The sequence below is a fragment of the Dermacentor silvarum genome, chromosome 4 (assembly GCF_013339745.2).
Source record: "Dermacentor silvarum isolate Dsil-2018 chromosome 4, BIME_Dsil_1.4, whole genome shotgun sequence".
Lineage (NCBI taxonomy): Eukaryota > Metazoa > Arthropoda > Arachnida > Ixodida > Ixodidae > Dermacentor > Dermacentor silvarum.
The window spans coordinates 132598735-132612851 of record NC_051157.2 but is presented as its reverse complement, the minus strand read 5'-3'; the positions used below and the strand labels follow the sequence as shown (position 1 = coordinate 132612851).

At 47.7% G+C, this 14117-nt stretch overlaps 1 protein-coding gene across 1 annotated transcript in view; it reads left to right on the top strand.

Annotated features, from left to right (window-relative positions):
• Positions 1-404: 404 nt before the first annotated feature.
• The window catches only part of LOC119448906 (uncharacterized), a 60872-nt gene continuing 47159 nt past the window's right edge, over positions 405-14117 (top strand). Inside the window, exon 1 of the mRNA XM_037712116.1 lies at positions 405-548. Within this exon, the coding sequence (XP_037568044.1) occupies positions 405-548 (144 nt within the window). The remainder of the gene's footprint in view (positions 549-14117) is intronic.

Below are 14117 nucleotides of genomic sequence, written 5' to 3'. Positions count from 1 at the left end.
TGGCTATCGTCCCGAAAAGAAAGCACACCCTCTACATGCAAGCAACACTGACAAGTCTGCCGAAAGACGGCTACGACGACACGGCGCTCCTTGCTGGCGGGCAAGCGCCGAGAGAGGAATGGACTGCACAGGACATAGGTATACACTGCTTTTGGTTTCTGCCCCGAGGCGAGCGAGCGCAAACAACTACTGCCGCTGTCGATGTAACTGAATAGCGAGAACACAACGCTTCCCCTAAGTGCGCACACACGGAGAGAGAGAGCCAGCGAAGCGACATTGACAATGGCCCAGATCGGCGTCGCTGCATGGAGGCCCCTTGGCGCGCTTGCGGCGTGCTCGTCGTGACTGACGCCACCCGTTCTCTCCGCTCAGACTCTCGAGGTCCGCCGCCGCAGCTGGCAACCATGGAGGCAACCAAGCAGCAGCAGCAGCAGCAGCAGCGCGGCGTCCTGCCCAGGAATCGGGGCCAATGGCTTCTGCTCTCCGGGCGCGACCGGCGGCCACTGCAGGCAGAGCGCGCGGCCCACGACGTGTCTGTGCGGGTGTCTGTGCGTGTGCATCTCTGCGGGACATGCAGACCGTGTACACCTTCCAGCAGCACTCGGCCGGACAGCGCGCCGGGCACTCTGTGCATACCCGCTCTCTCTCTCTCTTGTTCTCTGTCGTAAGGGGCCGTTCACTCCGTCATCGAACGGGCAGCCCTTCTCTTCTCCTGTTCGGCTGCGTCCGATGTGAGCTGTCGTCGGCGGCCATGCCGCCTGCACGAGAAACTCGCCGAGCATGTCGAGCCACGACGAGAGAGTGACCGTTACTCCGTGAAAGGCACTGCTCGTCGTAGTTGCGTACGGCTGGTCCGTCAGGATCGAAAGGTCCAGCCTTGCACATCTCTCTCGGTCACGCTCGAAGATTAATCTGCCACATTCACGCGCCGTCCTCTCGTTTGGCTTTCTAATGTTGTCGCACCAGCGCTTTCCATTTCTTCACTTTTTCATTTTCTTTTTCTTTTCTCCTGGCTGCCTGTGGGTTGTGGCGCTATCCTGACCACTCCGAGAACTTTAGTCGACATGGGAAACACCGTTTCGCAGTCCAAGGCGAATGTATACAATCAAGGCTGCAAATACGGGGCCCTGCGCAACGCGTGCAGTAACGCACGGTCTTTTTACCCTACAGTATACCGAACGCGGCCGAGGAGCGTCACGCTTATAGAGGAGACGAGTTATAGAGGAGACAACTGGTGCGCGCTCATGAAGTGTAGACTGCGCCCCACGTACGTATCCATGAACGCTCCATTGGTGTGGAAAGTTCACGTGGTTCGCAAGGAGAGATGTACAGAAGCGTCATCAAGAGCATCGTTTAGCTGTACAAAGAGCAGGTGACACGTTGGAAACAGGAGAACGTTGGCGGACAAAACGACACGCACGGAGTTACACCAGTCACAGTGAAGGGTCCAGCAACGTCCGGCCAGTCCTTTAGGCTTGCAAACTGCCATTAAGCAGCATCGTTACTACCACTACAGCATACAGCCACGAGGTAGCCTTTTCAGTCAACCATACTCAACGACCAAGGCATATCTTGAGGGATTGGGCTTGGGTGCCTTGGATTATATTCAGGTTAGTTCTGCAGGTGTTGGAGATGACCGGTAGGCTGCACCGCAGAAATCCAATAAAGGGGACCCTGCACAGCTGCATGCAGCCTAGATTGTACTGATCGTACGGAGCGCGTCGACGGCAGAAGTTATTACAGTCGCTCAAGATTACACTATTAGAACGCCCATTGCCATTTAAACAATGCATGTGCACATACGACACTTCTCCCCGACACCTACCCACCATCTCGCAAGCCTCCCTGTACAAAGGCCCCACACGACATTCAGTGCAACTGTCTTCGCGCGCCGTGCCTCTCTGACGTCAGGGTACGTACCTCCGGCAAGACCTTAGATTCATCCATGGTGTGTGAGCTGTACTCAAGTGAGCCTCACACTCCCAGGAGTTCAGAAAAAAAATAGGACTTACCGCCATCTGCATTAAAGCAACTTTGTTTACTCCTCTTATATGAGAAATACAGCGACTGCCATACACGTCTATATTGACGGCTCAACTACACCAACCAGTTCCGGTGGCGCTGTAGTTATACCATCAATGGGAGCAACTCAACGGTTCAAGAGTTCCCATATCACTACGTCTACAAGTGCAGAGCTCGCGGCTCTCCGGGGTGCGCTACATGAAATAAATACAAACTCCCAGGAAATGGGCAGTCTTCCGCCATTCAAGGCCGGCCTTACAATGTGTACAGTCATTTCTCCGACATGGAACTCACGATCAGCTGAAGGGCGAAATCGTGGAACTTATCCATCACTTGAGGAGAAAGGGCCATGATATCTCTTTTCATTGAATACCAGGCCATTGCGGTATCATTGGAAACGATGACGCAGATAAGGCAGCTCGGACGTCAAACCAAGAAGACCGCCGCGTCTCTATTCGTCACTGAAGGATCGACGCTGCGAAACAGCTTCGCATTCAAGCACGCACACTTTCTTTAGCCGAGTGGAATACTGCATATACAAGGAGCACCCAAAGTCCCTAGATATTTTTTGAGAGCAGGAAATCTAGGGACTTTAGGCGCACCAGACTGCACAGATTGCACAGAGTACACAGACCGACGCGAAGCGTCTCCTCTGTGTCGATTGTGGTTGGGAGTAGCATCACGAAAGCTTATTCAGCGATAATTGGAATGGCTGACAGTCCTGCGTGTGATGTCTGCGTATGCGAGGAGAACAATGACCACTTATTGTGCCGCTGTCCTCAATTTGAAGCAGAAAGACAATCTATGATCAACGCCTTCAGGAAACTAGATGATCGTCCTCTGAGTGAACATACTATACTAGAGCACCATCTTCCCCGATCATCGGCTCAGAAGGCAGTGAAGGCACTTTTGTGCTTTCTGAGAGCGTCTGGTTTGTACGAGCGCCTTTGACTTTGTAGCACGGTCCGTGCACGTCTCCATACACCGCCCCCCCCCCCCCACCTTCTCTTTCCCTTCTGTCTCTTCCCCTTCTCCCTTTCCCCAGCGTGGGGTAGCCAACCGCACTCTTGAATGTATGACGTCCCTGTATTCCTTATAGCCCTCTCTCTCTCTTTCTCTCTCTTGCGAGAATTCTCTTGCAAACCGTCGAGGTGGCGTAGGGACTTTGGCGTTGCGCTGCTAAACCCGAGGGCGCAGGATCAAACTCCGGCCGTGGCGGCCCCATTTCGATGGGGGGTAAATGCAAAAAACGCCCGTTTACCGTACAGTGTGTGCAAGTTAAAGATCCCCAAGAGGTCAAAATTAATCCGGAGTCCCCCACTATGGCGCACCTCATAATCATATCGCGATTTTGGCACGTCAAACCCTAGAATTTAAATTCCGTTGCAAAAATCCTTATCTTTAAACTTAGGCGCCTTCTTTTGAAGATCTATGCTAAACGCTGTGAATTGAGCGAAGTTTTTCAGCGTTACTGTTTGTGTTTTACGGTTTTTGAAATCTCTTTGAGCGCTACTCCATGAGAGTTGCAGAATATAGAGAACCAGTATAGGACGACTGCACAAGGTGACTCAGGGATAGCGTGGCCGTTGTTACTCCTATTTTATGGTAAACACTAACCCCCAAATCAAGAAATGCATCTCAAATGGAAGCCCATGCTTGACTTGATCTAAATGGCGCTTGGTGAGAGCGTACCCAGGACACTCGCATTTACTTCGGCATGTGTGCGACAGGCGTCATTTAGATCAAGTTAAGCATGGGGTTCAACTTGGGATGCATTTCTGAATGCGGGCGTAAGTGCTCTGCCGTTTCGTTAATTTCTGTACATATTGTAAACAAACATTTTCAACACATTAAGTTCACTGACACTCTGTTTTCGCGTCTCTTGTCACGTCATTGTCACGAATTGTTTCCCTCCTTTATTTTGGTAGGTTCCGTTAGCAGTTTATCAAACTTACTAAATTCGCATTTACTGGCGAACATTTGCGACTTTGACAGTATCTATCCATGTATCTAGCCGCCTGCGTCTTTGTGCTCGCATGGTCATTTCGTCAACTTGGTACGTACCAAAATTGGCATACTATGACAAGAGTATATGACGAACATAAATGATAAGTCATCACATGAATGTCTGGTGCTCTCATGGTCGTTTCGTTAACTTGGTAGGTACCAAAACTGGCACAGTATGACAAGAGTGTATGACGAACATAAATGTCATGACATGCGTGTCATGTAGGTCATAACAATGACCCAGCGAAAAAAGATTAACAATCAAAAACCACAGAAATAGGTTCGGACGTGGGTACTTAGTAAAGGAAATACTAAAGGAGGTTGGTAGAAGTCATAGTCATGCGCATCACTCAGCTAAAATGACAATGACTCAGGGAAAAAAGATTAACGCTCAAAAACCACTGGAATTGGTTCGGACGTGGGCACTAAAGGATTGTGATAGAAGTCATAGTCTTGACCATGACTCAGCAAAAATGAGAAAGATTAAGCGAAAAAGATTAACACTAAAAAAAAACAATGGAATGGGTTCGGATGTGGTATCAAGTGAAGGAAAAGGCTAAAGGTTGATGGTGGAAGTCATAGTAATGAGCATGACTATGCCTTTCGCCTTAAGGTCTCTTAGGTGTAGCTAAAGAGTCTCCTGGGGACTCATGACATGCGTGTCATGTAGCTCATGAAAGAGCCGCCTACGTCTTGGTGCTCTCATGGTCGTTTCGTTAACTTGGTAGGCTCCCCGCACACTGCTTCGCATAACATTCATTCCCACAGGGCGTGGGATCTGCTGGCTTTTTTTTTTATTCAGTAGTTCCCAATAATTGCTGCCTCAATTGTGGCAAAACGGAAACAACGCATCACACGATGTTCGAACGGGTAACTGCCAAAGGCGTGTGGCAAGTCGTGAGGCGTTTTTTCGGCGTCCGCGTTTCTTCCGTGGTCGATGTGAAGAGAGTGTATTCCCTTCGTCCGTTCGCGCAGCTTGTCTTTGCTGTCACCATGATCATGTTGTGGCATCGGTACTGCTTAGCAGAAGCCCGCCCACAAACGAAGCCGAAGCGAGCTTCCTGCCCAGTTCCTGCAAAACATAGGTTTAATTATGGTGCGGAATCTTACCGAGTAGATTGCAGCGCACCAGGCAGAAGCCTTCCTCAGAGGTTGCGTACTCGTTTTTAAAGACGATAGTTTTTCTTGGGCTACCTAAACGCGAAAAACTTTGTCCGTCTGTCTGTCTGTCTGTCTGTCTGTCTGTCACTCGATTCAACCGCCCGGCCAAAACTAATTCAACAGCTCGGCCAAAACCGATTCAATCGCCCGGCCAAAACCAACCAAGCTACTAGCACTGTTGGCACGGGGTCATACACGTCAACATTATACAGCGCAAAGAAAACCTCAGGCCTATTTGAGGCAAAATGTACCTACATAACCGTGATCCGCAGCGTTCATTTAATTAAGAATACATTGGACTGTTAAGTTTAGTAGTCATGAGGATGGTAGTGGCCGAATACTCCACCAGAGAGGTCAATTCCTGTTCTGGTGAGGGAGTGACTTTGTTTAAGCTTAGTGGGCCTTCCTAATTTGGTTGTACTTGGACTAGTATAGCCCCACTAGCTCTCGACGATATATATATATATATATATATATATATATATATATATATATATATATATATATTGCCGGTGTCAGGCGCCACCAATGGGTGCCACTCCATGCGTGAAAATGTAGTGGGCTGGAGGAGGATTCGAACTTACGACCTTCAGATTAGAATCCGGGTGTTCTACCTCTGCTCCACGCCACCCCAAGTTAGGGAATTTGCAGGCGCATATTGGAATCAGATAGCGCATGACAGAGGTAATTGGAGATCACAGGGAGAGGCCTTCGTCCTGCAGTGGACATAAATATAGGCTGATGTTGATGATGACATTGGACTGGTTTTTACATTCGTAAATGAAAAAGCAACGCGTTAGAAATGGTGTCCAAGACACGGTACGCGGTAAAAAGGAGCCGACTGAAGCCGCGGCTCTGTAGCCAGCTTTAGGCCAACAGTAATAAAAGGTCCCAACAGATGGCACGAGAGCTGGGTGAACGCGGGAAATTTGAATGGAATTCACCAAAACCTCCATTGTATCCATCATGGGAGGAGTGAGAGGGGAGGGGAAGAGCGTGAGGGGTGGGAGGGAGGCGAAATAAGGGTGTTACGTATCAGGTGCGGCAGAAGACTGTCGTCTTTCGACGTCATTTTTCTTAGTGAGAAAGGTCCAGGTCGAGTTAGCGTTGTTGCCATTTTAAAATGACTCCTTTCACGGTGGGTGGGGAGTTAAGCCTCGTGGCTTAACTTGAAGAACAGCAGTGTAAATAAAATCAAGTCGGCATCACGTGTCAGCTGCACATATTAGCACGGGCACTGATATTTGGCAGCCTGGATGTGTGTTTCATTTTCTCATATTTTTTCTACTTATTTCTTTTGTATGATCCGAAACTCATGATGCTCGGCGATCTAGTGTGGAAGATAAAGCAAGAGTTTCTTTTACTTATAATATTAGTATGCCCGCAGTTTTCCAAATCATGGTCGCGTGTGATGTTGTTGACAGTATACAATAAATTACACTTATTAGTAATAGAGACATTCAAACTTAAGCGTATGGTTATGGTTTCTTTGTGGCAACAATAGAAATAGTTTACACTAAAGTAGGGCGCCGCATAACGAAGACAAACCACCACTCGTGAAGACAGCACTATATTATAGCTGCCTAAAAGCACAGGAAGGCTAGGCCGAGTATTCCAAACCCCTCAACAATATATCATAACGATCAAAACGAGCTCCAACGTGATACAAGAATTTTAAAGCGAATACCTTTCTCTGGAGGTTCGCTAAGCCAACTTTCAAAACACGAACAATATTTAAAGAAACTAGACAACGAAGGAACGCTTACCAGGCTTGTTATAATCACTACTGCGTTCGTTATATGGCGTAGAAAAGCGGTAGCCGAAATAAGAAGGTGACCAAGCACTGCAAAGCTTCCCCGGTTAATGCAAAAACTTCAACTTCGATCGCATAGTAGTTTCTTTTTTTTTAGAAGAACTAGATCTGCACGGAGAAAGAACTTAAGGCGGTGGGCACACTAGGGCGAGTATTCACAAAGAGCTCTTACGCTCGAATTGTTCTTAAGAGAAAATTCCAGCCAGTCCTGAAGCTGGAATTAGCGGAGGCGGCCGGCAAAGAACAAACGAGCAGGAAGCTTTGTGAATGCGTCTCTGATTTTTTTAACGAGGAAAGGTCGTATGTAATTCCGTTCTATAGCCTTATTGATTCGGGGTGAAATGTATATATGTTATTTGACCTAGAGTCCTCCCCCCCCCCCCTCCCCCGCATCTCACCATTGACCTACCCTACCTCCCCCAGTTATCAGAAGGCGAAATTAACAATCCTGGCGAAAAGAAATAAGCTACAGCAAACTTTGACACTAGCGCTATGAAAAGATATAAATCCGCATCCTATATAGCTAAGGCATACTTGGAATTCATCATTTGCACTGGAATGGATCAATTGTTCCTTCAGTGTCCTGTCATGCGCACAGGCGGTTTGCGGCAGGTACAGCGCATCTTCCAAGGAAGAAATTTATTACAGATTGTATTCGGAAACTGAATACCGAACATGGTGTCAACTTTTCATGAGGCATAGATGTAAAACGTATGTATTAGAGAATTTGTTTTTGGGCACACATTATAAAATACCGCAAAAATATTAACATAACAGGAATACCTACTTACTGGTTAATTATCGGTGTGTATTTAGAGGTATAAACAATTATCTACATGTATCCTGTGTACGAAGTATGAAGTTTGAATAAACGTCCCTTAATATGAGCCAATAAAATCGGAGTGCCGTCACTGTGCGAGTATCTTACTGGGCGTGTTAGATGTACGAGTTGGGTGCACTGGGAATCCATGGGAATGCGGCGTATTGGCAGCTGCGGCGTGTCTTCTATTAGTTTAGAACACAATAAAACCTCAGTACAGCTAAGTTTAAGCGAAAATCCAGAACTGATTTATTATATCGATTACTTCGTTATAACTGTTGTCGACTCAATTGCTCGAGCCACTTTCCGTGTATTCGCGGGCATCTTTCACGCTCGGAAAAACACTTTTATGTAGCCCGTATTGAGCAACAGAAAGCTGTATCGAGAGTTCCTCATGTTGCTCTACAATTTTCTCATTGACGCTTTTCGTCTAACTATAATAATTGAGAAGTTGATTAATTAATTAAGACTAATTATCTTATTCGGCGGAACGCAAAAAAAATAATAATCTGAGTATCACCAAGCGACGACAAACAATATTCCCTTGGTTCTGTCCAGCTACCTGGCATTTGCATACATTTAATGTTTCGCCCAAGTTGAGGGAAACACCCTGTGTACGCGAGTAAGCGAGCCATTCACGACGAAGCAAAAGTACTAGTACGAGTAGGGATATTACTGAAGAAAAATGACGCTTACTTCTGCTGCCCAATAGGGGGCACGGCGCTGCGTCAGGGGAAGGAGAACAAGGAGATAAAGATGTTGAAAGGAAGGGAAGAGAAGGAAAAGCAGCAAGAGTCTCATCCGATCACGAAGGAGGCTGGTGACGGAGGCGGTGGCCTGCTAGGGGCGAGCGCTTAGCGCAAAGGCATTGTAGAAAGCAACGCTACCGGCTGTCTTTCTCGCGCCGCAACCTTCTCGCGTCCTTCTTCTCCTGCTGCTTTCTTCGTTTCTTTATTTTTTACTGCCCATTTCTTACCTCCATCACGCGCTCATTTCATCTCTTGCTCGTTATCACGCAGCGACTTCCGTGTGCTCGCGGCATTCCTGTGGAAGCTCCTCGGAGTTCTCCTTTTCTTGTCTTGCCCGCCTAACCGCAACTTGAGCGCCGCGCACGCACCCACCTCCTCGTTACCTGCCTTCCTCGCCGTTCCCGCCGGCATTACGTCGAATGCGCGTGCACGCTGTTACTTGCGCTGCGTGGCCCCTCGCGTAACGAAAACAGTGACACACTTCGAGCGCGCATCGCGTGGCCCGAACGAGAACCGGAGAGCGAGCGCACCACACGCTCATGCGCTTCCGACTGCCCAGCCTCGCTTCTTGCTTCTTCTTTTTCGTATCTTTGTTCAGCTACCTTGCCTTTTCTTCCTGACCGGTATTTTTCTGATCTTCGTTCCTTGATCCTAGTGGCTTTTTTTTTTTTTTTTGTAAGAAGAAAAGGGGGGGGGGGGGGGTGTTTCTTGTGCTTAGCTTTATTGAAATACAATGAAGCAAACCAACATTGCGGGGCTTCTTTTAAAGCGAACCTTTCATCCTGAAACTTCCCGTACTATGTGACCTTGACTGCTGCGTCCTGTGTTACCGAATAGACCACACTTACAAAAAAAAATTCGGCTCCAGTCCAGGCTTTGAAGGTGGTTGGCCAGAGTAGCCGTGATATCCCCTGATCCGATAGACCAATGTGACGTAGCCTTGAACTGGGTCCTGCCGAGCCTGAACACGACGCCGTTCTGCATATTGACGTTGTTGTTCCTTTCGTCGCTCATCGTATGGCTGCTGCTCTTCGGGAGTCCTAACTTTGCGTGGCCTTTCCATAGCGCGATCACAACACAAATGAAATCAGTTGCTAGCTGAGGTCTCCTTCTCCATATGAAAGTGTACTGACGTCACTCCCTGCTTTGTATGCTACAGCTGCCGCTTCCCGGCAACAGCAGCTTATGCAACCGTAACATTTACCGGGAAACGCTTGCGGCGGACCCTATGCGCGAAGGCGCGCTTTCTGGTTCTTTTTTTTCCCGCACGGCCGGCGCCGCCGCTGCCGCGGATACGTGGAGGTGAGCGAAATCTGTGCTGCAAGGAACCCAGCGGCGCACGCGGCGCGCGCCTCCCACTGTGACTGGTTGAGTTTTTGTCTGCGGATACCAAGAAATTCCGGGATCCTAGTTATATACAAGTTTGCTGTGAAAAAATAATAGCGTAGCTATATGGTGGGATCGAACCTGGCCCTCCCCCAAACAACAGCTTCGATGTTCCAACCATTAGGCCACAATCGCACGTATAGTTCCCGCGTGCCAACGCCAACTAGCCCCTTGAGATGATCGCCATGTGTGGCACAGTGCGGAGCACGAGAGCGCTTGCGCGCGCGCCAGTTTCCTTTACATCAAAGACACAGGAATGCAATGGGAAAATCTATAGCATTTGATTAGCCGCTTCACAAAAGCTTCGCTTCGCATAGATTCGAAGATGTGCGTAGGATCCGCATAATATATTTTTTATTGATGTATCATTTCACAAATCTCGTGATAGGTCTACGACATCTTTTTTTAAAAGCGAACTAGCTTTCTTTGCTTATTTCGCCTGTTTACCTGGTTGGTGGATAGTCAGTGGAAGGACTCGGCAAGGAAAATGCTGGCTCGATCATTCATTCGCTCGTTCGCTCGTTCATTCGTTCGCTCGTTCGTTCGTTCCACATTTGTCCCAACTCCACACTGAAGAGAGATTCGTTCAGCCGACGAAGTTGCGACGCATTTGGTCATTCACCACTTGTATCTGCATTTTTCCACACTGACCTGTAATGCATAAAGCACCGCACTTTTTTTTTTTTCTTGCCGGGAGCGCTGATTGTCCTGATATGGCAAGAATGCTTGCCATGCTCTCGTGCCTCTTCATCCCCGGCTTCACAAAACACTGCAAAACTACGACTGATCCACCAGGCCGAAGCGTTCGCATTCAGATGATATGCTTCATACTTAAAGCCTAAACAAAGCAGCCCACGTATGTGGTGTCGGTGATAGATTGTAGCAACAGGCGGGTTTAGCCTGGTGATCAAGGCCGGCAATTGCTCCGCCCGAGTGCCTCTTACAATATAGCTGCAGGGTTTCACCATATGGCCATCAAACCGGTCTCTCTTAAACACTCCATAAGGAGACGTGAAGTTTCTTTGCGGGCGATAAGTGATCCCTCTGGAAATACAAGGTGTTGCAGGCACGCATGCGGAAGGTCCTTTTTTCTCCAGGAGAGCATCCCTTTCATCTTGAAATTTCAGGCATGACCACAGAAAGTGTTCAATGTCTCCTGTCTCGTCGCATGCCGTACACTTCGGATAATAGATTCGCCCCGTCCTAAATAAGCATGCCGGTGTACTAGCATGTCCTGGCCACGGCGGCCGCATTTCGATGGGGGCGAAATGCGAAAGCACCCGTGTACTTAGATTTAGGTGCACTTTAAAGAACCCCAGGTGGTCCAAATTTCCAGAATCCCCCACTACGGCGTGCCTCATAATCAGATCGTGGTTTAGGCACGTAAAACCACATAATTTTTAATTAACTAGCATGCCCTATCCTTATTCGATATAGAAGTGACGCTTCCTCCTGGTGAAATCTCTTGCTTACGCAGGGCATATGTGGTGGAACCCAAGGCGACCTAAAGAACGTTGAACTCATTCGGCATTACATGGCACGCACGTACCTGTGACGCAATAAACAGCGTTTTGTTTCATGGTCCGTATTCAGGCCCCATATTCACAAAAAAGCTCCTATTTTAGGATTGTTCGTAAGAGAAAGTTTTAGGCTATCCTGACGTTGGAGATATTGTTAGTGAAGACGGCTGACCAATAACAAATATCACTTACTAAAGAAAAGCTTTGTGAACTCGGCCTCAAATACGCGTCAGGGCCCGAATTTCACAAAACTTTCTTACGCTCGAATTTTTCGTAAGGTAGAATTTTAGCCAATTAGGAAGCCAGACATATCGTTAGCGAATGCGGCCAGCCAATGGCAAAGCGAACTTACGAAAGAAAAACTTTACGTATCTGGCCTCAGATTCTCGCACGCATGCTAGAACAGAAAAAAAAATAACTGGCAGCGGACGCCTAGAGTTTGATAGATCCCATGCCCAGTGCATTATGCGCAATTTAAATTAAATGATTATAAGTAAGGAAGTTTCGCGTGTTCGATGTAGGTAATAATTCACTTTGTCCGAGTTCGTTATGTTTGTGTTCGACTGTATGTGTGTGCGCTTTGGTTTAAGGAGCGCAGGTTGTGTCGAAACAAATCAAATCTTTTTTTTTTCAACATTACGTATGCATACATGATGTTACATCTTTTGTCTGTGACAGCGTTCTCGCCTTATTGGAATACTTCGAGAGAGGATCATATGAAGAAGTACCGTTGTGGCTCGCGGTATAACCATGAATTCCCCACCTGTATGCAAAGCTTGCTTCGTCTTAACACATAGATCGTTATCCCTAGGATTTATCCAGATCTCACCGGTACAGCGAAATGAGTCGCCAGCTTCACACACTACCACGCATGCCGCTGAAGGCATTCTAACACATCCCACGAAATGGCTCACTGCGAGGCGACGTCACCCTCAAAGTAACCCTGAGATTTCTTCCCGGTGTACCACGTAGGTCTAAACGCACCATTCAAGGAAAGCTTGGAGCATTCGCCGAGACGAAAGCAAGAGGAATGCCTCATAATTTTCGGTGTTCCTGGAATTGTATTACATCAAATGATCCGCCTGTGTTACACCCTCACCGCTGAGCATCCCTTTTCGACCCGAAGCTGCTATGCTGAAATAATATAAAGTGAAGCGCTTCAAACCCACGCGCAAACTTTAGCATATACGTTTCAGAAGCATGCATGACCTGCAAATGTACACTGAAGGTGAGTTTGACACTTGGTTTGTAAGCAATAATTACTGTCTAATTTTTCGTGCTACTCGTGCCTGTTTTCTGACTGCTGGTGGTCGCTCTTGCAACACTGATGTCCTCATACATATCACACCAAGTTTCGAAATAGATTTCAGAATTCGTTAGCCCGGTAATATTATATATCACACACCAGTCGTATCCGGATATAGTCGCTTTTTCTTTCGATTTGGCTTATTCGCGGAAACCTACCCCTACATCATCCTTTAAATAAGTACTGTCCTATAATTACAGTACCACGGAGGGATGGATGGATGCAAAACTTTAATGTAAGTCCTGGGGTACGCGACTCGGCGCGCAGCGGGCTGCTCCCACGTTGGGACAGTGAGGCCATGCCCGACCGCCGCATCGTGGGCCCTCTGGACTGCCCGTAGTTGCGCCCCGGCATCGGGGCTCTTGATAGCGGTAGCAGAGAATATTGTTACAGGTAGATCATTGAATGAAAATATATTTAGAAACGATTTACAAAATATAGCGCGATAGTCAACGTAGCCCATAATCCGTTCTAAGTGCCTTATGTCGTACTCCTCTTCAACTTGACTAATGCCGTCGACAATGCTCGCTGCACCATAACAATAGAAAAAATAAGCACAGTATGGTTTCATGGCAACGCTATTATGCGGCGGGCATTCAGTCTCAGGACTTCTTCATTGTACCCTGATCATCAAACGAGACTGGTCGATCTGCAATAGAAGGGACCAGAGCTTGTCCCGTCAATTGTATACAGCGACCTTGAATCATTGTGTGCGCTGGTTATAATACCGGGACATTCGTGCTACATTCTGCACCTGTTATGCAATCCTCGGGGGTAAATTTTTGCTGCCGATAAAACCTTACCGTTAGAATACCCGCACCACAGGGATCTAACCAACAATGTACGCCGAGTTGCATACTTCGCGTTGCGAGCTCGGCCACTTTCAGTGTATACGGAAAGAATTCGTAACAACCCCTTTCCGAGCAACCAGTCGCCTGATCTATGGGAACAGTGTTAGTATGACTTTATAAAGCGTTCTGATAGGCTCACACTAGAGCATAGTGACTCTACGAACAACTCAGGCCATTGTAAGCGCTTGTGATTAGTTTCCACAGCTTAGACATCGAGCCCCTTTCTCGACCATTTCGCGATCACCCACTCGAGTCACCAGTTATCGGGTAATGTCTCGAAAACGACATGAAAGAAATGGTTATGTTGCCTAGATGAATGCCCCTGCGCATTCCCTTTGGTCGCCTCCTTGGACGCTTAATTGTTTTCCGCTTTTGCCCAGAAGGAACGGAGCCTGCGGTCTTCGAGCGAAACTGCTGAGAGAGTCACCTGGCAGGTTTTGCGCATAGCGTTGTTCTCTGGTGGTCCCGCCTGGCTCGCTTTC